Source organism: Parambassis ranga, chromosome 19 (assembly GCF_900634625.1).
Source record: "Parambassis ranga chromosome 19, fParRan2.1, whole genome shotgun sequence".
In the NCBI taxonomy this organism is placed as follows: Eukaryota; Metazoa; Chordata; class Actinopteri; family Ambassidae; genus Parambassis; species Parambassis ranga.
This window is the reverse complement of record NC_041039.1, coordinates 2,650,521-2,674,804: the sequence shown is the minus strand read 5'-3', so window position 1 is coordinate 2,674,804 and position 24,284 is coordinate 2,650,521. Positions and strand designations below refer to the sequence as shown.

The following is a 24,284-nucleotide window of genomic DNA, read 5'->3' as shown; positions in this document are numbered from 1 at the left end:
ACAGGTGGAGGCAAGCAAAGAGGCCTCTTATTGGTTTGTTGTTCTCAAACAGATTACCACGTGACTTTGAGTTTCTTCCATTACTTTAAAACTTTCAGGTCGATTCATATACACACATTAAGCTGAACAAGCAAAATGCTAGCACAGCAGAGTCCTGGTGCCCTAGCCTGGTGGGAATGGGGCTTAGATTTTTGTCAGGTAATCTGATCCAAACAACTTCAAACTTGGTTGTGCCCTGGCGTGTGTCCCCTGTAATGCACACACAATATTTTCTGCAGATGTTGAGAAAAGCAAGGGACAGACAGACACACTTGCAGAGAATCCTCACTTTATGAATGTGTTCCTGCAGTGTGGGCTCTTTGCAGTATTATGTTTCATTGTTTTTGTCTCTTTGTAGCCTCTTTGTATGCTTTTCTAAATGTGTTTTGTTATTGTACTACCATGGTGTTGTTACCGGTCACTTCAGAAATAGCTTTTTATCTTTATTGATTAATAATCTTATTGATTAATGCATAAATATCTTACTGGAATTTAAGTCAAGTATAGAGGGTATGCATGTGACATCAAAAGCTGCAAAAAGCAGCAAAAAGCTGGTTGAGGAGCTGTCAGGAGGGTTGTGAGACGGAGGACACAAATGCAGACTAAGCCGGAAGTATCAGGCAAATCTCAGTGTTTTAATTCAAGCAAGGTTCGGTACACAGGAGTTCAGTCCACGTGGCAGAGGTATCCAAAAAGGCAAAGGCAAGAATCCAAAACTTACTCGAAAACACGTAGGGAAAAAACACAAGAATCCAAAACTTACTCGAGAACACGTAGGGAAAAATCACAAGAGCAGAAAGGCTACTTGGACGGCTGTGTCGCATGGAAGACTCACAAAACGAACTGCCATCAAGGGGCAGGAAACACACAGGCTTTATACACAGGAGGGCGGGAAGACAATTGGACACAGGTGAAGCACATTAGGGCGGAGCAGGTAATCACAGGTGGGGGAAGGGAGCACACATGAGGAAGGGGAAGTAAAACACAAGGGGAAGATCGAGTTTCAAAATAAAACAGGAAGTGACTAGTAAAACTAGAACTAATACAAACAGAAAATGAACTACAAAATAAAAGACCTGGCTGAAACCATGACAGGAGCAGTGTTGTATTTGTATATATAAAATATACAAAAACTCATCTAAAAACATGAAGAGCTGTTGTACAACTGACTATGGACATAAATCTGAGGCAGGAGAAGAAGGTAATGGATTGATTGATTTTGCAGCCGACTTCAGCTTTGCAGCATGTAAAGTCTGGTCAACTACTTTTTATGTTATTACAAAACATCTGTGATCCTCATTGGCTCCAACATGCACTGTGAGCTGTAAGGTCTTATATAGACAGGTGTGTGTCTTTCCTAATCAAGTCCAATCATCATCAAACACAGATGGACTCAAATGAAGGTGTAGAACCATCTGAAGGATGATCAGAAGAAATGGACGCACCTGAGTTTAATATATGAGTGTCACAGCAAAGGCTCTGAATACTTAGGACCATGTGATATTTCACTTTTTCTTTTTTAATACATCTGCAAAAATGTCAATAATTCTGTGTTTTTCTGTCAATATGGGGTGCTGTGTGTACATTAATGAGGAAAAAATGAACTTAAAGATTTTTAGCAAATGGCTGCAATATAACAAAGAGTGAAACAGGGGTCTGAATACTTTCCGTACCCACTTTATCAACATGGTTTTGAGTGTCACTGTCCAGTCCAACTGCTTTTAGTTTAGGGAGATAATCCTTTGCTGTTCTACCGTTTTTCTACGATTTTTTGCCACTCAGTCCGAAAAATTCAGTTCAATTCAATTCAAAGTTATTTATATAGCACATTTTCGATTGGCTCAAAACGCGAGTAAGGGGACGTGTACTGCAGGGAATGTGACATATGTGCATACCCTTTATAAAAACCAGAGAGATTAAGTGGGACTAATGGTTCTGAATGATAGTAAAGTTTAAACTACATCAATTGCATGTACAATAGTTGCATTCATTATTTAGAAACATTTCAATCCTGAATCGTCTTATTTAGATAAGTGCAGACACTTCGTATTGAATTAATAATGTAACTACATGGTGATGAGGCATGTAATGGCAGCTGATGTGTTTTGACAACTCAAACTGAGAGATTCTAATCAACTGTGCATCACACAACTCATTCACAGCTCCAAGTGCAGAAACACTGAGGACACACTTTATTTAGTGTTTGGCATGTACGTAATCGGGGCGTAAAGAGTAAACAAGTAGACATTTGCACTTTACTACTGCTGGAGCTATTATGCATTATGTGCATTTTTGTGTTGTTTGCTTTATGGTGTCTTTATTTAAATGTTGTATTTAAATAGGTATGGGTATTGTTTCTGGGGTTGTTGCATTGTGTGGATTGGCACTATGAATTTATATTTGAGTTTCGTAAGTTAACTCCAAGTTCTCTTTCTGTGTCAAGAATGTGATACCATATGATCACCATGGTAACTGATGCTGCACACAGCCATTCTTCTGTGAGTAGGGCTGTGTGCTGGTGGTCCCATTTGTAGCTTTGGCATAATTGTGGCTGTGAGACTAAGTGATGCCAGATAAGATGGAGGTCTGTGCAGACTGCTAGAACTGCATGCAGCTTTTAACTCCTCAGTATTGGATCAAGTAGTACATGTATGTAGATTGTTGCATTATTCTCAACACAATAATAAAGATCCTCTAACAGTCTGCACAGCAGCACTTTAAAAAATATGTAACATGTAAACTGACAGTGTTGACTGTGTGTGTATGTTACAGTGTTGCATATACGATGGCCCCTTCCTGGTCCAACAATTGTGCACCAGTATGAAATCATATTTAACCCTATGGCTCAAGAATGGGATGCCACTTAAATTTGTGTAAAGGCAGATGAGCAATTACTTTTGGTAATATGGTGAAAATGGAAGCCTTGCTGAAAAATGTCAGTCTCCAAAGAAACTTTCATATTCACTTTGCCTCTATGCATGGCATGTGTGTGTGTGTGTGTGTTTAGGGCAGCAATATGATGCAGAGTCAGCAGAGAGTTAATCTCCTACGGAAGCACACTCAAAGAGTGACAGAGAGAAAAAGAGAAAGTTAAAGCATTCTGTCAACAGGAAAGGGGGGATAGATGGGAGAAAAAAAGAGGAGATAGAGGGAGAGAGAGGAAGAAAAAGGGCAGGGAGGAGGAGAATCTGCAGTCAGCAGGACAGTCAGTCAGACACCATCAGAGCTATAAAAATGTGCACGTACGCCTCTCATCCTCTGCCTTAACTTCACAGTCATCTCCAGTTTTCCTGCCTTTTGACATTGAGAAAAAGAAGTAGTGTGCTGCAGGTAGCCTGGAAGTGTGTGTAGAAACCCATAAGACAGTAGAACTGTAAAACATGTGCCATAGTCAACCTATTGAGCACTTCCTGCACATTGTAAATACCACACAATCAGTGTGGGTTCATTGTACACTGCAACATAAAGTCCTGCACCTCTAGTGCATACATGGCTATACAGACGCAACTCCAACCTAACTCTGAGCATTTTAAGGCATGAATCATAAAAATGAACAAAACTAAGTAGAATATCTCGTTGATTGTAAAAATGTAAATATTTTTAATATATTTGAATGTTCAAAGCCTCTACAAACCAGTTTGTCATATTACTGCTGGTCACAATGATCTGTCATGGCTTCCTGGTTGCATTGAGGAGTTTTTTTTTATTACAGCTGCTTGCAAGTCAGTACTTATGTATTTATATTTTAGAGTTTAAGAATATATGAAGTATATATTATTAACAAGAAATGAATGAAAAAATGAAAATAGCCTGGTTACACTGCTGTACAGTGAGAAGATTGCCATCCACCTGTTTACAGTTTTTTTTGCATGCATGTACTGTAGCTACTGTCAATAATGACAATAATAATGCACTATGGGATGAAGGCACTGTAACACCCCTGGTAATGTTCTCATTTATGTCATGGAGGGATGATTGGTGTAGTCTTGTGGTATAGGTCAAATGACAAATTATATTTTGAGATAAAATGATAATATTCCACAAATATATATACCATGTAGGTCACTTTCACAGCAGGGGTATTTTATCTGAATATTTGGCCTGATTTCTGAACAGTAGCTGTTTTGTTTTTTAACAAGGTCACTGAGGAGAATACATCAAAACTAGAGCAGTGGTGCTGATGAGAGAGCCAATGAAGAATGATAGGACAGCTGACCAATCAAAAACAAGGGAGGCAATGCTCTGGTCCAATCATCTCCAGCCTGCCCCACCCCCAGGGTTCAGGCGCCTATAGAGAGTCAAAGCAGGAATAGGAGGAGGAGAAGGGCTGTGACTCTCTGCTTTAAGAGAGCGCATGAACGTAGAGCGCAGCAGACAAAGACTCTGCAGCAACACCCAACCATCCTACAGCGGGTACTCACCAGGACCTAGTCCTTTAAAACAGGAGAGGCCTGGCTGCTCATCTGCCTGTCTGCACCCTCCTCTTCCTCCTTTTCTTCATCGGCTGAGTGCACAGTTACTGCAGAGCCATGCCTGAGTGCTGGGACGGGGTGAGTGATTGAAACCGCACCTCAGGGTGTGAATGCAGTTTTTGTCTTTGAGCTGAAGTGTTATGCTGTGCCGCTGTGATGAATGTGTGTTGTGGTCAGAAGGAGAAACTGCAGAGGCAGTGTAGGCTGATGGGTCATTCTTCCACTCTGGCCCACTGACACACTTATTGTGACACAAAGATTCTTTGCATACCTCTACAAGATGAATGTCTGTGTGCTAATTTTCCTGCAGTATTGAGTAAAGGTGTGTGTTGCTGTGGAGATCTAACAAATCCTGCATCTTATTTTGAAATGCCCTTTTCTTCTTCTTCTGTCTTGAAGGTCATGAGGTGTGTTGGTGAAATGTCTCTGCGAACACAGCTTTTGAATTAGAATGCTGATTACCAAAAACACTGATGTTTACGCTAAAATAATAAAAAGATAATCTGGTTGGATTAATGCAGCTGTTAGAGGAGATTAGGGGGAATTTTGGCACTTGTCTGCAACTATAGCTGCAGATTGACTGCCGCAGGTTTGACAGGATTTTCAGACAGCTGTCCTAACAGTTTAAAGTGTGAAAAAAACACACATGCCAAGTTGAGGACAGTATTGATGTTGTGTTGATGTGTGCCAGATCTCTGGGTGTTTAATTTTGGAGCGAAAGATATGAACAGAAATGTCAGCACCATCAATACAGGCCTAACCAGCCACTAAAATCCCCAAATGTCACACTGCTGTGTGTGTGTAGATGCGTGCAAGTGTGTGGATTGCGCAGCTCATGGTGTAACACATATCTCCTACCTCCATTTTGAGTTTTGCTGTCAGTGACCAGTGTATGCTGACAAAATGTGGGTCATAACAGGAGCTGTAAGTTATTTTTAGCAGCAGCTGTTTTGACTTTACAAACATTAAAAAGGTATTTATGCTTATAAATAATAATGATGATGATTTTTGAAGGCATCATTGAATTATTAAGAAGCATGACATTTTAAATCGATCCATAATTTATTATCAAGTTACACAAATTACATCCAATATCCTGAGAAGATCACTGGAAACAAATCAGCATGAACTAGCTGCTGATGGCGAGAAAGTTCAATAAACAGCGGGTTTATTCCAGTGGTTCAAATATGCTGATGTGCCACACAACAACCTGAGATTAAACATTAGTAAAGCCATCTGTTTTCCCCTCAGGTGTGATGTGCTTGTGTGTGAACCACCAGATGAATTGTGTGTCTTTTTGTGTGCATTTTACAGGAACATGACGTTGAGACCCCCTACGGGATGCTGCATGTGGTGATCCGAGGGGCGCCCAAAGGGAACAAGCCTGCGATCCTCACCTACCACGATGTCGGGCTGAACCGTGAGTAACCAAAAACAAGTGTATGTGTGTGTGTGCGTGAACAGATGCTTCTACTTCTGTGCTTATCAGAGGTGATAATTGGCCTCCATGTCACATTATTGCACATGAACTTGTTATCGTCTACAGCAGGAGTCTTGTGTCATAATTAAAAAGTATCAAAAGAGAGAGTCATGAAGCTTGAAGGGATGTGTCTCTATGTGTGTGTTTGTCATCAAGAAAAGTATTAGTTACCTCACATATCACAGAAATATGACCACTACAACCTCACAAATCAGAACTAAAATCACATTATTTACAAACTACAAGTCATCTTGAAGTAAAGCCAAATCTAGAAAGCTTTACATTTGTGTTTTTATTGATCAGTTTAGGAACAGAATCCTGACAAATTAGTCCTCATATATAAGTGAACAAAATACATAGATCGACCACTTGGCTAGCCATACCCCTGTATGAATATTCTGGAACTGAAAATGGTGGAGAATCCCTCCCCTTTTACAGCCAGTTCCAGCACAGACCCTACTGTAGCAATTTTAACCATTTACCATTAAGTAGGGCCGGTTTAAGTAGCGAAACCAACAACAGTCCTTCACACTACTCTGCACACCAGTTTGGATGTCTGTTGTTGAAAATAGTTTGGTTGTCACTCTTCCTATGTCATTTGTTTCTGTGATTGGTTGCATGTCTATCCAAATATGCCCTGAGGCAGTTTATCCTATGTCTTGTAGCCTCCTGGAACTCAAACCCACACAGACCAGACTAAATTTTTCTTTGTATAGAATAGAATTATGGTGGCTGGTCAAGCTAAGGTCGACAGGTAGTGGACCTCTACAAAGAGACATTGTTCCACACTTTCACCAAAGGAGTTCAAGACTGTAAAAAATGTTTGATCATGTTGATCAAAGTGTTGATCATGGAGGTCTATGGGGAAAGGCCTTCATTTGGAGCCAGCCTTAAATGGCCACTTGAGGGACTGCAGTTTTTTAGCACCAGCTTCACATGGTTTTAACAGACCATTTCAGACCATTGTTACAAGGCACTTTTCTCCTCTCTGCAACAATATTTCATATTGCTACATGTTATATGAAAAAGACACACCCACAAAAATCAACACACTGATTTCTCAAGCATTTCAACAAGCATTAATTAGCAGTACAGAAAAGTACAGGGCTTATATTTAAGGCTCTGTAGCTTAAATCTGAAGCAATGAGCAGGAAAAATGTGATTATCACACCTCACTGGTCAGTCTTTATTTTCAGCTTAATGGGAAAAAAAATAAATAAATAAAAAAAAATGAAGGTGTTTGTTGATGTCTAATAGCTGTCACAACCTTCACGTCATTGTACAAAGTCACAGCATGCCAGCACTTATACAGGCTAAGCCAGGCAGCCTGTGATGGAATAAAAGGTGCAAAGGACAAAAAACAATTAGAGAAAGAATAAAAAATCTCTGAGGGGGAATTTGTGTTAAAGTGTGATGACAGAAAAGAAAAGAGGATGAGATGAGGTGGCAAATGAGCATGAGAGTCATTGATGAAATGTAGGTCAGAAAAACATCCCCATCCTGCAGAGAGAGAGAGCAGCAGAGAGAGAGAGAGGCGGGTGGGTGGGGAAAGGCAGCAGCACTGCGGTGCTGCATGGATGGGTGGAGGTGGGAGAAGGGTGGTGGTTTGGAGGATAACGTGCCAGAATCGGGTGGTGCGAATACTGGATTTATCTGCACCTTTGTCTATTTATTCAAACCTAAAAAGATGAATATCGATAGCAGAGAAACTGGAGAGGTGTGACAGTGAATATAAAAGAACGTGCTGCTGCAGCAGAATCACAGCTATTAGTATTCAAAGCCAATCACTAAAGCACTTCATACAGGATGGAGCAGGATTTAGCAAACTAAAATCCGAAGATGAAGGAAAATTGGTGTTGGAATTTATTGTTCCATCCAATCAGCAGATGGCACAGCAATCTGCCAGAGTCGCCATTGAAAACAATGGAGACAGGAGAGAGAGAGAGCAGGAGGGAAGACGCAAAAAAAGATCAGGAATTGTATGGGCATGATTTAAGAAGCAGAAATTCTGTCACAACGCTGTAATTGTTGCAGAAACTTTAACATCAACATCAACAACTTTAACAGAGGAAGTGGATAGATAAAAAAGTATAAGAAGAAAGTAGGTCATGGAGTCAGTAAAAGTGCAGACTACTGACTGATGATTCAGCGAGATGAGAAACTTCTGTCCTCGTGTCACCGTTGTATTTTTATGAGCCGACAAAATGGCACCTCGGCAAAAGATAAACCCAGACCACCTTCCCGGCCTGCTTGCTTCTTTCATCTTTAACCCAGTTGTCACATTAATTGGTCCGGTTAATTAACGCCTCCCAGTCGGAGCCTAAAGGAGGAAACAATGTTGCCGCGTGGTTTAACCAGGTCTGACACACATAGGATGAAAGTAGGCCAACTGCAGAGCCAGTGGGAGGAAGGCAAAGCTGACATCTATTATACATAGAGTCATTTTTTTCTAGAGTGCTTCTGGAAATAGAGATGTAAATCCTCAGTGAGTCACTTAAATAAAGCTATACATTTTCACTGAGATTTAAGCTCCCCTCTAATTAAAGGAAAATTCACCACGGCCTATGGCAGTGCTAAATGTTAAAGCTCACACAGCTGTTATAGTAGGAAGGTTTTGTTACAAAGCAATTTATCGTTCTCCATCCAACCAGGTGAAGCGTCATAAATCACAACAATAGCATCGTCACTGATGTTCAGATGCAGCAGGATGATTCAGAGATGCTGTCAGCAGATCAGTTATTAGATGGTCTCCATCACCTGCATCCTCTCTGCTGCACTGTCTCCACTCATATTATAAGGCAACAATCTGCAATAGCAGTCAAGGGACATGTAGATTCATAGCTTGTAGCCAGTGATGTCATTGGTTCCAAGAAGAATGGCAGATTTCAAGTCTTTTTTCCCTCATTAGTGTACATACAGCACCCCATATTGACAGAAAAACACAGAATTGTTGACATTTTTGCAGATTTACTAAAAACGAAAAAGTGAAATATCACATGGTCCTAAGTATTTAGAGCTTTTGCTCAATATTTAGTAGAAGCACCCTTTTGATCTAATACAGCCATGAGTCTCTTTGGGAAAGATGCAACAAGTTTTCACACCTGGTTTTGGGGATCCTCTGCCATTCCTCCTTGCAGATTCTCTCCAGTGATGATTGACTTTCTTCAATTTTCTCCCTTCTCCCGACTGCATCTCTGGAGCTCAGCCACAGTGATCTTTGGGTTCTTCTTGACCTCTCTCACCAAGGCTCTTCTCCTCTGATAGCTCAGTTTGGTTGGACGGCCAGCTCTAGGAACGGTTCTGGTCGTCCCAAACATCTTCCATTTAAGGGCACTGTGCTCTTAGGAACCTTAAGTGCAGCAGATTATTTTGTAACCTTGGCCAGATCTGTGCCCCAATTCTGTCTCTGAGCTCTTCACTCAGTTCCTTTGACCTCACGATCCTCATTTGCTCCAACATGCACTGTGAGTTGTAAGGTCTTATAGACAGGTGTGTGTCTTTCCTAATCAAGTCCAATCAGTATCATCAAACACAGCTGGACTCAAATGAAGAACCATCTGAAGGAAGATCAGAGGAAATGGACGCACCTGAGTTTAATATATGAGTGTCACAGCAAAGGCTCTGAATACTTAGGACCATGTCATATTTCAAATGTCAACAATTCTGTGTTTTTCTGTCAATATGGGGTGCTGTGTGTACATTAATGAGGAAAAAAAAGAACTTGATGATTTTAGCAAAGGGCTGCAATATAACAGAGAGTGAAACATTTAAGGGGGTCTGAATATTTTCTGTACTCACTGTATGCAACCTGCTCCTTCTCTACTCCTTCGGAAAGTTGTGTGGGAAGGAAAAGGCAGTTGACATGGGGTTCTGAAAGGCAGTTAAAACCTTCAGTCTTAGCAGGACTTACTTTTCTTCAAACACACAGTTCATCTTTCATGATGTGGATGAACACTTGCTAATGGCTGCAAAATTAAATCCCAATTTGTAGATAAATACATAATTCTCATTTAAAACCGAAGGTGAACAGAGACAGTGTGTCAGACATTGCCTCCTTTCTGGCACCGGCTCGGCTGCACAGATGGCCACCTTCAAGAATCCTCTCTCTACTACATAGTTAATACCCTTGCATTTCTCCACTCCCACCCTTCCATCCTCTCACCCAATGCTACCACATTTCCTCTCCCGCAGACAAGCTGTGCTTCAACACCTTCTTCAATAATGAGGACATGCAGGAGATCACCAAGCACTTCGTGGTTTGCCACGTAGACGCCCCAGGACAGCAGATGGGAGCTTCGCAACTGCCACAAGGGTACACAGCACAGCATATTAATGTAGCCACAAATGAACAGAAGTGTACTTATTATTCAGTGTTATTTATCTCTTTAAAAAAACTGAACTTTTTAATCATTTATATTTTTCAATTAATTTTATTTACTGTCATTTTATAAATATAGCTATTACTAACTTTTTTATTTGTTTATTTTTCTGTTTATTTTGTCCTATGTTTTTCTTTTATATATATTTTCTATATAGTCACCAAATGACTTTAACATTCTATAATATATGCATATTAATATGAATTAATCTGGCCTGTAGGCTATATACATGGCTGGATAAATCTGGATAAATTCCAGATGTATTTTTAGGTGATGAAAAATGTGGTTAAGTGGTTGAGTGGTGGTGTTTCTCTCTGCAGGTACCAGTACCCCACCATGGACCAGCTGGCTGGGATGCTGCCTACTGTGGTGCAGCACTTTGGGTCAGTGTTCTTTTGTTTTGAATTGTCACATATTCCATACAAAATCATGTCCATTGACTTGATAAGAAACATAAAACAGTTACAGTTCGGCTGCATCGCTCCCGGTCTACAGTTTTCTGTAGATTGCAGATTAGAACACTCCGGCTTTTGCCAACATGTAATTTTAGCCTGAACCACCACAGCTGACATGTTCAACACTTGGCTCTGCACAGGCGTGAATTTCCATCTGTGCTGCCAACAATAGCACTTTGGAATAACATCCAGCCAGACCCATCATTCTCACATTCAGTTAGTATCTGCACCTAATAATTAATGATCTAATGCAGATTCAAGAGCATCGTTGGGATCGGAGTTGGAGCTGGAGCATATATTCTGGCCAAGTTTGCAGTAAGTTAATTCTGCTTTATGTACTTGTATTGTGCAGGTACCTGCAAGTGTACCATATGTACAATCTGGATGAAAACATATAAGATTACATACTGTGCTTGATTTATAAGTTATTTATTGCTATAATAGTACTAATAATAATAATCTAAATTACTAAGTTATGAATTCATGTGTAAACATTTGCTGCCATTCACAGCATGGTTATATCTTCTTTCTCCTCCACTCTCAGCTGATCTTCCCTGATCTGGTGGAGGGTTTGGTTCTGCTCAACATCGACCCCAACGGTAAAGGATGGATCGACTGGGCTGCCACCAAGGTGCCTCTCTGAGTATAAAGTGTAAGACGGTTTGTAACCCTTCGTGTTTCCTAACAGTAATAATAGCCGCCTGTCCTCTTCTTTTTCAGCTGTCAGGTCTGACCAGCACTCTGCCAGACATCGTGCTGCCACATCTTTTCAGCCAGGTAAGCTCAATAACCATGAATAAAGCTGGTTGGTATTATTTTGGTTTTTAATTTTAAGGGATTTCAGGAAAAAACTGGTGTCTTTAATGTTACATTTTACAATGAAATTTGTATCAGTAAGCATTTGCAGTTAAGTCAAAATATGACTCTTAAATATTCTGTCACCTACTCTGTGTGTGTGTGTGTGTGTGTGTGCAGGAGGAGTTGATGAACAACACAGAGCTGGTGCAGAGCTACCGGCAACAGATAAGCAACAGCATCAACCAGTTCAACCTGCAGCTCTTCTGGAACATGTACAACAGGTAGAAACAACCCCCCCCCCATATGTGTTTATATTCGATGATGACGTTTTTGCTTCCTTTTTCAGTCGGAGGGATCTTGAGATGAGCCGCACTGGTACGATGCTCAATGCCAAGACCCTGAAGTGAGTCAAAATACATACAAAATACATCACTGATTTGATCCATAAGGGAAAATGATAGTTTTTACTGAATCTTATTTATAAAGTGTGGCTTTATAAATAAATTTGTGACTATATTTTATAGTTATATTTTTCCACACGAAAAATCTGCCATCTTATTTTAATGTAAATAATCATGAGCAGAATCATGTAAAATATTCACCGTGCTGATGGATTCCCCACAGGTGTCCTGCGATGCTTGTTGTGGGAGATAACGCCCCTGCTGAAGAGGGAGTGGTGAGTCCAACATCATTCTTAGCCTAATGTTCTAAGAGTGCTAAGATAAGAATGCTCTCCATTGGACGGTGATGTACAATGACTAGCGTGGGCATTTTACTTTCAAAAATAGGTTCAAAAACGTGTTGCTTTTAGTCATTTGTAGCACCTCAGCTCCGCTTATAAACTAAAGGCGACCCCTCTGTTCAAAGTAAATAAATAATCTGTCCAAGCAGACCCTCCTGGTTCTGGCTCCACTCAGGGTTTTGTTCTTGGCATGCAAATCCAGTTAGTGGCTGTTTGTTCTCATTCAGGAAAACAGAAACAGGTCAGCCAACAGAGGCCTGGTTTACTCTATCTCACAACCCTCCAGGGACTCCAGGGACTGTGTCTGTTTTCCTTCTGTCTTTCCTTTCCATCTGTGACTCACATCTTTGATAGTTTAGGTGTGTGTGTGTGTGTGTGTGTGTGTGTGTGTGTGTTCTCCAGGGGACAGATGGCCTTGCTGTGTCTCTGGGGTTTCCTAGTTTGAAGTGGGCCAGATATGTATGCTTCTGCACCAGTAAATCTGCCGCATGTTTAAAATGAAATCAAATCAGTCCTCTGTCAGATGGTGTAGGAACAGGACGGAGATGCAGAGGGAGGGGTGCTGTTATAAAACCTCTTGGAAAGAGATGGAGTGATGGAAAGTGGCACAGGGATGGAGGGAAGGCATGTGAGGAAGTGAGAGATATAAACAATGGTTTTATTGGAAGTGACAGATGGAGGTCATGTTAATATTTCATATCCTTTGATACGACCAGCTGAGGCTGCAGCCTGAGCTTGAACTTTTATGACACATTCCTTTACGCAGACCCGGCAGGGAAGGAAATATGTAGAGAAATGCATAAATCTCTAGACTCACATACACATTTCCTGCAACTCATTTGCACCTGATTTGCATGTCATTTCTCTGATGCTGCATCCACAGATGAAAGTCCTCATTATAACAATTTCACAGCAACTGTTTAGAAACACAAACATGACATGCATTTCAGTTGGTGTGTGTCTCTTTTCATTTGGCAAACTGTATAAAGGATTAAAGATTAAACACAGCAGGAAGCAAAAAGCTGTGTGCATGTTTCTGCATTTATCCATGTGTTTTTGTGCGTCCACATGTGAGCGGTCAGGCATCCTGTGTATGTGTGTGTGTGTGTGCACATCTGTGTACTGTGTATGTGTGTGTGTGTGTGTGTGTGTTTGCACTGCGGCTGTGTCTGAGCTTGCTGGAGTGACTCATTTCTGCAGCACACCGCAGAAACTGGGTCACATAAACACAGACTAATATAGTCTACATATACATAGACTGAGGATACACACACACACATATACATATTATCTTTAACTCTCAGCACAGTTTATCTATTTTAGTGGCTGCAACATTTACACATCACAGTAAATTAACAATCTGAATAAATAAATCCTGTAGTTATCATTAAGATTACAAATTATGAGATAAATTAGCACAAAGTAGTACAGTATGTGTGTAGCTTTTTTGGATTTAACGTAGCAGATGAGCTAACTGTTAGTGAGTTTAACTAAAGAATCATTTTTTAAGGGGGATTTTGAACAAAAACAATATTTTGAAAGTCATAGTCACTCAAGATTAATTTTGGCCCCTCTCAGAGAATAATTGTGGTCTCTTGTTCACACTGTATCATGAGCATAGTGTGGGATGTACATGTTAAATCAAAGTGAAAGTCATATCAAATAGATTAATTTGTCAAATGCACAGGGCCACGTGGGCAATGAAATGCTTGTGACGAGCCAGGCAAGCATCTCCAAGTAAACATAAAGTAATAGAAAAAATAAAATAAATAAACAGAAACAAAACAGAAACAACAAAATAAGAACAGAGTGGAAACTGAGAAAGCTTTTATATACTATAATATAATAGTGGAACATATGCTTCCTAATGATATCACCGGAAAAAGCTCTACACAGTAAGATGATAACATACACGTTTATTAACAAAAATCATTTTCTGTCTTTCAAACCACTGTTTATGCTTTTGTCTTTAAGGTGGAGTGCAACTCCAAGCTGGACCCAACTAACACCACCTTCCTGAAGGTAACTGTGTAACCCCATCTTGGCAACAACTACTGCACATTTACTGAAACAAAATATAGAATCAGGTGAAAAGAGTTTTATCATCAGCAAAAAAATACAGACAGATTAGATACAGTCTTATTATAACAACATACTGTGCATTGTGAAATTACTATAAATACATAATTGTATTCTAATGTCAAACAATAGTCCGACTTATACTAACAAACAGAATCAGAAATATATCCACATGGGTGAATATGAATTCAGAAAGACGCTTAAGAAGCTTAAAATCATCTAAACACACACAAGAACACAACAAACATTACACAAAAACTAAACAATTAAAAGAGACACAAAGCATGTAGAACAAGGGGACACAACATGAGACAACTTGACGACAAAGCAACCAACAACAAGACATCTAGTAACCACAAATGGACACAAAATGACAACAAAAAGATACAACTCAATCACATAGATGCAAACACCTTCTGAGGGGCACCTGATGATCAAGACACAAAACCTACCATCTACCAAGGATGAAGTGACAAATAACACAAAACACCCATAAAGACATACAAACATAGGACCAAAGGGACCTCAAACACCATATAAACAAAGCAAGCATCTATAAAGACACAAAACAACCACAAAAGACATAATCACCTACCTTGGAGAGTCCAGAGCAAAGAAAAGTGTGTTACATTCCTCCACCTGTTGGTTAATGGTGGCTGTTTCCTCTCATGGCAGATGGCTGATTCAGGTGGACTTCCCCAGCTCACACAGGTAACACAGAATCCAACAATGAAATAAAGTATTCAGACAGGCCTTCAATGCATCATCTGTTTTCTACAAAACTTATATGGAAATTGTTCTTTTCCAGCCCGGCAAGCTGACTGAAGCCTTCAAGTATTTCCTGCAGGGAATGGGCTACAGTAAGTATCCAGAGAAATGTAGACATCTATGTTTTTATTCAGCTTTATTACAGAGTGAGTGTGTTGTATGCAGAGGGACATAAGCTTTGTTAATCTTGCCCTCTGTCTTCCTTGCCCCATTCTCTCAGTCGCTTATGTGAAGGATCGGAGGTTGAGTGGAGGGCCAGGTACTTCCTCCTCCCCGTTCAACTCTGACCTCTTATTTCTGCCCCCCTTTAATGGCAATTTATTTATTTTGGATTTAAGTTTGTGATGAAAACAATATTTTGGGCTCTTTCTTACATTGACTCTCATTTCTGGTGTTTCTTTTAACCCAAGGACATTAAACCCATCTTTGTTTTTTTTATGAAAACTATTTTTTCCCTGCAGTGGAAAAATACACTTACCTCCTTTTCCCCACATCCCTTTACCATTGCATCTCCAAGACTGCTCTTTGCATGGCGTTCTGCTAGCTTTGAGCAAAGCCTAACAAATCATACGAATCACTAAAGCCCATTAAAAATACATTAACTGACCACAACTGAATGATCTGAAAAACCAGAACCATTTAATACTGAAGCTACACACAGCCATTATTTTGTTTCCACTACTTAGTTTTCCAAGAACAACTTTGCCGGCAGTTTCTTTTCAATGCTGCCATCGCAAGATAGCAAGTTCATATATCTAATTATAATGAAATGTATTCATTATTTCTGTATCGTGTTAAAACTAAACTACCAGTATTTTGTTTTTTGTTTTGGCTTCTTTCAGTGGATTGTTTTGGTCTTCCAGTCAACAAGAAGGAGTTTTCAAACACACAAAAAGAGATAGACAGATTTTCATTTCTCTTATTATGAATCTGAAAATTCCAATTTGAAGTTATGACAAAATAATGTCTACAGCTTACTGTGTACAGTGAAATTACAACCATGCACAATTATAAGAGATTTTATTAAATGTGTTTCACATTTTAAATAGCTATGCACCATACTAAAAGCAATTCAATCTGTACTTAAAAGGCTGTTTATACTGTTGTTATAGTAATACACATACATTCAGAAACATCAACATGTGATAAAACAACATTACATAAAGGAAACAGAAAACAAAATTTTAGCACTTGTGTATGGAGACCAAATAGACTGAAATAAAACTCCTGATGCTGAAAGGAAAGAATGTCAGAAGGAAACGGTATAGCACATTGTATTGATTAAACAAGTAAGTAATAAAACATATTAAATAAGAACACATTGATTAGGAATAAATAATTTAAACACACATACAAACAGGACCTCTGGCTTTTGTGGCATGCAGCTTTAGAACAGAACTCAACACACATTAAACTGTAGGCTACAACATCAGTTCAACTGACTCAACATAATTTCTTCTAACACAATTAACTGACTAATAATATTGAATAAACAAACGTATGCAGATTAACCAGGTTTTACTCTCAAAGGCAGCTTCATATAACACTGAGCCCTGAGTGCATGATGCTGACAATGTGCCTATGTGCTGGCACATTAACAGCTTTAATTAACAACCATTCACGGCTGTTGTTTGAGCCGATCAGCAGCCTTTTCTCACCAGCTACAACAAGGGATGTTCAGTTATCCCCATCAGCATGTTTTCCTTTCATTCTCCCTAACATCTACTGTTATTATGGATCTTTTTTTTATGACAAAATATAACATTGATTTTTTTTTTCTTCTACCCTCTCTTTTATTCGTCCTACCAGTGCCCTCAGCAAGTATGACCCGCCTGGCTCGCTCCAGGACCGCCTCCCTGACCAGTGCCAGCTCCGTGGAGGGGTCCCGCTCTCGGGCCTGCACCCACTCTGACAGCACGGAGGGAGTGGGTGCAGTCACCCACACCATGGAGGTGTCCTGCTGAGGAACCACAGAGAGAGGGGAGGGAGGGGCTAGAGGGATAAAAAGAGGAAGAGAGAGAGACAGGAAGGGGTGACGGGAGGGGGAGAACAGTATGAATGCGTGAGATAGGTTTGTTAAAGGGCGTCAGGAAGGAAGTGAAGACGGCTCTCCTTGTCTTTATCTAACTCCTCTATGTCCCCACGTCAGCCATCTTCTCCCCACCTCCGCTGTAAATGACCATTATGTATTGCTACTAAAACACCCAAACACACCTTTAAATATTCACCTCAACTTCCCTTTGCCAGCACTTAAAGATTTAAGCAACTGTTTATGTTCTTGAAGTGTCATTCTTGTGTTTGCTGAGTGTGTTCTCATTCTTTGCCTGCGCTCTTTTAACAACCCCACCCCCCAAGACAAAAAAAAGAACATCTCACAAACAGACACCCATTTGACAATACATCGTAAATAGCTGCTGTTAATATCTGATTAGAAAAACCGAAGGTGCTGGATATAGCGAGGGGGTGCCGTACTACAATTTTTTTTCGGATGAATTGTAGAGTGTGTGAGTATCTCTCCTTGTAATGTGAATTTCTCTGTGAGTGCCTGACTGGACGCGTCCAGAATTTACATGACAGACAGCAGAACACAGCCAATCATAGCGAGTGCACCTGTAGCGCTTAGAGAGGAACTGTTTGCTTTTTGTAGTGTAAGTGCATAGCCAGAGTATATCATACTGATTTAAAGCTGCACTTGGTAAAATGTTTTTAGAAGTTTAGAGCGATATCGTCTGCATATATGCATTATTTATCACCGTAAAAGCCTTTTCAGTAAAGTATTAATAATCAAGCTTTTTTTAAAACTCCAATATATCTGCTAAAATCAATTCACTACACCACCAGGGAGTGCCATCCATTTTGATTGCTTTTGCCATGACAATATGTACTTAATAAGGCCAATGTTTTGATTATAGGCAAGAGGACAATCTGAAGTTTTTGAGTATCAATGAGCCTAATATGATTGAATCATGTAGTACTGGATCTGCACGCACGCAAGTGTGCAACTGTCAGTATTTGCTGCTTGATGTAATGTGTAAACTAAGGATTTTTGTTGCATTTTAATGAGGTAATATTACAAAATATATTATAAGAAAATTAGTCTGTTCCTGTGAATCTGAAAAGTCCAAATTTTCAATCAAAATTGGAAGACTCCAAATTTTCTGGTTTTAATGTCATTTGGAACCATAGTAGTGCAACATTGCTGAGTGCAGCTTTGAGCTGTGTGTCATCTCACATTTCAAAGACAATCCATAAGTATAGGATAGAGTAAGTATTTACTAACACGTATATGCATGTGAATGTATAAGTAATCCTAGGGCATTTTTAGTGTCTAAAATAGTTGTCTAGTAATTAGGGCAGTCTTCATTAGCACCTTACATGTGGCTTGTTAAGTAGAGCCATGGATGCAACTGCTCATCATCAGTCAGGTCCAATGCATAAATGTGGTTCTGGCCATAGTCGGCTCTTTGTGGTCTCTAACATGACAATCACACTCTGACCCAAAACCAAACCAGACCGGGAGGGGGGGGACCGAGGCAGGACAGGGCCGGCTCACATTTCGTGAGTCAGCACCAAAGAAACTCGCCTTCCCTTACAGCACCCAGCCCCTTCCTGTGGATATACCAAAGCTAGACACACACACATTTTTTACTGAAAAGCTGCGTGGGCTGAGTTTTGTAATGGAACAATGCTGAAGACAGAAATACTAAAAACTTTCACATAAGACAGAATCCATCGCTGTGGGGTCAGTGGGTGTTTATGTGCTGTGTAACCATAGTCTCACTAGTATAGTGAATATAGTGCAATGTAGTTTTAGCCTAGTGAAGCTGTGTGCTGTTGTCTGCTGTAATTCTGGACTTCTAACTTCTGAGAAGGGGGGGGGGTCCCCTGGTCTTTTGGTTCATAATGTACAGTGTACTAGTCAACTCTTCCTGCTTTCAGTTTCACAGAAACCCTTTGGTCCCCTGTCAGAAGGGGCGTAGCTTCCAAATGCTGAGGTGTGCACTTCCCTGAGGTGGCCTGTAAGGGGCGGGGCTTTTTTGGCGCCATTTGGGCTCCAAGCTCAGAATGTAGGGCAACCCCCAGCCACCTTAAAAGAAAATAACTCCCTCCCTAAAAAAAAAAATGACAAGGTGCCCCGGCTCTCACAGGCAAACCCAATTGCACCCTAAAGGGCTATTAGCTGAAGTCACTTTTTAAGATGTCAGTGGTGTTATTGTCTTGTTTTAAACACCAGGGGGCTCCAGAGAGTGACAGAGAGGGCATAAGCGAGAGATCATAACCCGTGTCCATGTGAATGAATGTTAAAGGAAAAGATTGTGAATGTGTTAAAGCAGGAGAAGTTTCAGAGCTGTTTGAAGACTGAAAAAGCAATTCAGACGAATTAGAAAAACACTCCAGGTTGCATGTAGTGTGTACGATCATCTTTCCATGTGAGCTATTTTCTATCATCTACTTTTGGTTTCCTCCTACATGCACTCTCCTAACTGCCTGGGGGGGCTCCTGAATGTATCTTGTCCTTTTTTGAAGTGCTGTACAGTATTGTCAACCTATGCCTCATCCTCCCTCACTATGGTTTGCACTTTTATCTCTGACATTTACCCCAAGCTCCTTCCTCCTCTTCCTCCTCCTCCTCCTTCCTCTACAAGGTCTTTAAATAGTGACGTTGATTCGTGATAGTCTGCCGCTCCAGTAAGCTGGCACTGGATCAGTTTGTATTGACCTTTATCTTCCTTGCACTTGTAGATACTTTTTATTTATAGAGCAGGTTTCCTGAACCAAACACTCTAATACTACTGTGTGTTGAGAAAACATATTTCTGTTCTCTTCCCTTGGAGTTTTTTTTATAGGAGCAACTATAGGGTGTAACCTCATCTTGGTATAATGATATTCATGTGTTACTACTCTTCTTCTTACTTACATAACATTTCTATTGATTTGTATTTAGTTCTTCTTTCTCATTCGGATTGTTTCATATTGTGGGAGTCTCTCCTATAAGCTTGTTTTTATTCACAACAGTAGAATGACTCTTACCTGCTTCGCCGTCATTCAGATGTGTACTGTAAAGTTTAAATATAATATATATACATATAAATACATATACAAAGTAAGCTGTCTCTGTCCATGTACTGATCAAGTAACAAGTAACAAAATAAAGACTTTATGTCACAGCACTGCTTTGTTGCATTTCATCTTGATCTATCTTGCTGATAATTCCATGCTTTTAAGCACATGTTTAACATGTGCGCTGAACTGCCACACCAGACAAGACAAATAATGGATCAAAATCAAGTTTCTTGTTATAATAAGATGTTATTTATAATAAGATATGTTCATGTTATAAGGAGGTACATCACATTATTACAACATATAGGGGTTGTCTTGATAATTGCCTCTCATTTCCACCTGTTGTCTGTTCCATTTGCACAACAGCAGCTTTATTTTTTTGGGCAGCTTTATTTTTTTGGGCAGTGTATATACCCAGGCTCTTTTTCAGACTGTCAGTTAACCAATACAATATAATACAACCCTTGGCTGGTATTGTTATATAATAATTTTTGCTCTCAATTTTTGACTATATTTTAACTTCTCTTCCCCATTCACCTTATACCTGTCCAACTTTAGTTCAAAACGTAGAGAAGATTGAAGCAAGGCGTCTGGACTTGTAGAGTTTTTTTTTGAAGACCTTTCGCTGCTCATCCAAGCAGCTTCTAACTGTTTGGTGGGGAAACATGGTTTATATGTGGTGGCAGACCTCAGTGGGTGGGTCTGGGTAAAACTTAAAAACAATAGCACTAAATGTTTCCATAATTATCTGTGATGATCTGGCTGACTGGGCCAGGTGTGTCTAACGACTGGCTAACGACTATGAGGGGGACTGGTTGACAGCCCTTTGTTCTTGCTGTGAGTATGTGCAAACTTCCTGGGAATGGATGGAAGCTGCATTGTATGTGGTAGAAAGATGATGTCTGTGCAAAGCTGCTGAATCATCAAAACATACATTCAAAAACAGCTGTCTGGCCTGGTTGCAAGCTATAGGCTTTCAGCCAAACCAACAGTGGTTGACCAGAATCAGCAGTATTTGAGGAAGTATTGGTAGTCTCACTTAATATTTACTGTTGATGTCAAACAACTGAGACCGGATGGATTTGGTATCAGGTTTATTCAGGCTAAACATTCATGAATAAAAATCCATAGCTTTATGTCATGATGGAATTAATAGAAAATGTATAATATGGTGCATATATGTGCATATAGCACCCACAGAAATCCCTCCCCCCAATACATCTTGTCATTCCTTCTAACACATCAGTGGCTGGAGGCTTATTAAAAAATATACCTATATAATGAATCATCTGACTCAAACTGAACTTTGTAGGAGACCAAGAAGGAGTCACTGTAGGCATGTAACATGTGGTCCACAGGGCTGTAATTCAGCGCTTGGATGTTGGCATGCATCTTATTCATGAAGATGCCAACATCAAACCTCTCCTTCCCTGTTGCTGTGTCAAATGAATAAAAGATCTCCTCAACGTCTGTGTTGACGTAACGCGTTGCATAAAGCTTGCCACATGCCATGAAGGTGTTGGTCACGGCCTGCTTATACATCGAAGTGTGCCAGGTCTGGCCGAGACTTGGCTGTTCACCCTCCTCAACCTTGGTCAGCACCAGATTCCCAAAGTCCTGGCTGGTGGTGTAGATCAACCAGACGCCAGACTCATCTGTGGCTAGGTCCAGGTCAGTGTAAGGGTAGCATGCATCCAGGTTGCAAAAATTACCTTTTGAGTTATACCTGAACAAAAACATTTGTCACTCTCGTTAGTACTGTAAATTTAACTGTAAAAAAAACAACATTAAATTCAGATGTTTTAAAAGTTAACCTGGTGCCTTTAGGCAGCTGTACATCGGTAACACTTTTGGTTGTGAGGTTGAATCGACAAACAGCATCTCGGTTGTAACAGTTGTAGTACAAAGCTCCTCCATACAGAACCACATTTGGACCCTGGATAGTGTTGGTGGTTGGGTTAGAGGGATGTATCTGAAAATTGCCTAAAAGAGGAAGAGGAGGAAGAACAAGGAAAGGATATTTTCCTCATCCGTCCATGAGACAAATCAAAACGCTTTTTATGAACATTTACCAGTTTATTTTCAACACTTCTTTACCTGGGACGCTCACACCAACAATAAGGGAGCTCAGTGTGGAGTAGAGACGTACATAGTGGGCATATATATTGCTGGAGGTCAGCATTACCAGCCAGTACCAGCTCTCCTTCCCCTTCTCTGGTTTCGGGTCTCGACCCCAGGCTCCGTACTTGTATGAGCCTGGATACTCTCCTCCTGTGTAGACCCTTGGCCCGGTGATGTTCATGAATGCACCGTGGGGACAGATGCCTGATGGGGAAATGAAACAAATATCTCTCATGATGTATGTCTGTGGTTCTTAGAGGGAGTGATGCTTTGGGGACTCACCATGTGGAGGCTGAGTGGGTGGGGGAGTGGGGTGACGTCCGTTGATACACTTGTCCAGGTCTTTCTTCAGACGTTGGTTGGCCTGTTGTCTTTTCACCACCTGCATGGTGTCAAAATTCTCCAGCTCCTGCATCTCGTTTCTCACATACTGCAGCTGTGAGATGTCACAGTGGAAGACTCAGTGTGGGATTATTATTTCCTTAAAATCCTGTGCTATATTATATTCAGTGCTGGACTGACTGCACTGTCAAAAATACATGCACACAAAGTTTGCACCATGTAAATGGGGAAACTTTATTTTTATACTTACTACTTTACTTTTTTACTGTTTGAATTATGTCATGAATTGAACACACACAATATTGTGCAGCTATGTGTCTGTGCTAGCCTGACAATCTGTTATGCTGTCATCTATGAAATGCCTTTTAGTTGTGGAGGCCGTTTTTTTCTAATTTCCAGTTCTCTAAAATTAATTATTAATCCATATTAATCTGGCAAAAGATTAGAAAGAATAGAAACATGTTCATACATTTTCTTACACTTTCTTCTTGAGAGGGTTAAGTCTGGTATCTGTTGGGCTGAAACCCATTTTTTAGAGTAGAGGTTTACCTGTTGGGTGGTGTTAACAGTGAGGCTCTGGTGTCTCAGGGTGGTGGTATTGAGGTTGTTGATGAGCTGGTTGATCGCTGCAATTTCATTCTCTATGACATACAAGCTGAGGACTCCGTACAGGTCTCCATCATCCTCCCTCTCCAGTATCCTCACATCTTCCTCCAGCTGAGGCAGACGTCGGTCCAGACCCAGCAGCAGGCTCTCCAGCTCCACAGCCTGCAGGGACAGCAGTGGTCACACAAGCGCTCAATGTGAGGGAAGACACGTGCAGTACAGGCTGGGGTAATTACCTTCTGTGAGGTGATTTTGTTGTTGCAGTGTGATGCATTGTTCTCTGCTGTTTTGAGTTTGTCATAAGGAAATGTTTTCTCCAAGCTGCTCAGCTGACACACACACTTCTCCACTAAAGCTGCCTGAAATCAAGAAGATAACACATCACAGGACTGGAGGTGCTGTCAGTTTCAGTAAAGGATATCATTGGTGTTTCTTACCTGCTGGGAGACACTGAACAGAGCACACAATGGAATGATCACACACAGCTTCATGGTTAATCACAGCAGTGAAACCCTCTTTGAGTCTCTACAGATTGAATATGAGTGTGCCTCACTGCTGCAGGAGTTTCTCCCTTCTGGACACACCCACAAATCTGTGCTCACGAGTGAATGAATAGGTATGAGCATGTCCTGTTTTTCACTTCCTCTTTGGGATTGCAGCAATTTGGGAAATGTTCTTCTTAATGAAGCTGAAATCAGCTGAAATTTGGCCACACTTTTTTCACGTTTCTGAAGTGTTACTGAATGATGTTGTTTCCACTGCAAAAGGGGAAATGATGACAACATTTTAGATTTTGGACATTTCATGTGTGGTCATTTCTGTGTGGAGTTTGCACGTTCTCATTCTTCCTCCCACATTCATGTAGTTCTACATTCTAAAGATGTGCTAGCAGTGTTAATTTTGTTGATGAATCATTTTTGTCATTGTGTTCATTAACGA

General features: G+C 40.4%; 2 protein-coding genes across 9 annotated transcripts in view; one reads left to right on the top strand and one right to left on the bottom strand.

Annotated features, from left to right (window-relative positions):
- Positions 1-20,383, top strand: part of ndrg4 (NDRG family member 4) — a 54,545-nt gene extending 34,162 nt beyond the window's left edge. For 4 of the 8 annotated variants that reach the window (XM_028430670.1, XM_028430666.1, XM_028430669.1 and 1 more), the window contains 14 exons: positions 5,826-5,931; positions 10,183-10,303; positions 10,691-10,753; positions 11,080-11,140; positions 11,370-11,456; positions 11,546-11,602; positions 11,801-11,904; positions 11,970-12,026; positions 12,248-12,299; positions 14,340-14,387; positions 15,120-15,155; positions 15,253-15,304; positions 15,433-15,471; positions 17,022-20,383. In XM_028430670.1, the coding sequence (XP_028286471.1) occupies positions 5,826-5,931; positions 10,183-10,303; positions 10,691-10,753; positions 11,080-11,140; positions 11,370-11,456; positions 11,546-11,602; positions 11,801-11,904; positions 11,970-12,026; positions 12,248-12,299; positions 14,340-14,387; positions 15,120-15,155; positions 15,253-15,304; positions 15,433-15,471; positions 17,022-17,176 (1,038 nt within the window). In that variant the 3' untranslated portion in view covers positions 17,177-20,383. Of the gene's footprint in view, positions 1-4,401; positions 4,590-5,825; positions 5,932-10,182; positions 10,304-10,690; positions 10,754-11,079; positions 11,141-11,369; positions 11,457-11,545; positions 11,603-11,800; positions 11,905-11,969; positions 12,027-12,247; positions 12,300-14,339; positions 14,388-15,119; positions 15,156-15,252; positions 15,305-15,432; positions 15,472-17,021 lie in introns of those variants that run through there. The other 4 variants (XM_028430671.1, XM_028430673.1, XM_028430668.1 and 1 more) reach the window with 4 other exon arrangements.
- A 970-nt stretch (positions 20,384-21,353) lies between these two features.
- Positions 21,354-23,922, bottom strand: LOC114452126 (olfactomedin-4-like). Its single transcript, XM_028431256.1, has 7 exons — positions 23,783-23,922; positions 23,582-23,704; positions 23,289-23,507; positions 22,680-22,833; positions 22,374-22,601; positions 22,091-22,259; positions 21,354-22,002 (listed from the first exon to the last, which is right to left on the bottom strand). Exons 1-7 carry the CDS (start codon positions 23,834-23,836, stop codon positions 21,537-21,539), a joined length of 1,413 nt encoding a protein of 470 aa, XP_028287057.1. The 5' UTR covers positions 23,837-23,922; the 3' UTR covers positions 21,354-21,536.
- Between the last annotated feature and the right edge of the window lie 362 nt (positions 23,923-24,284).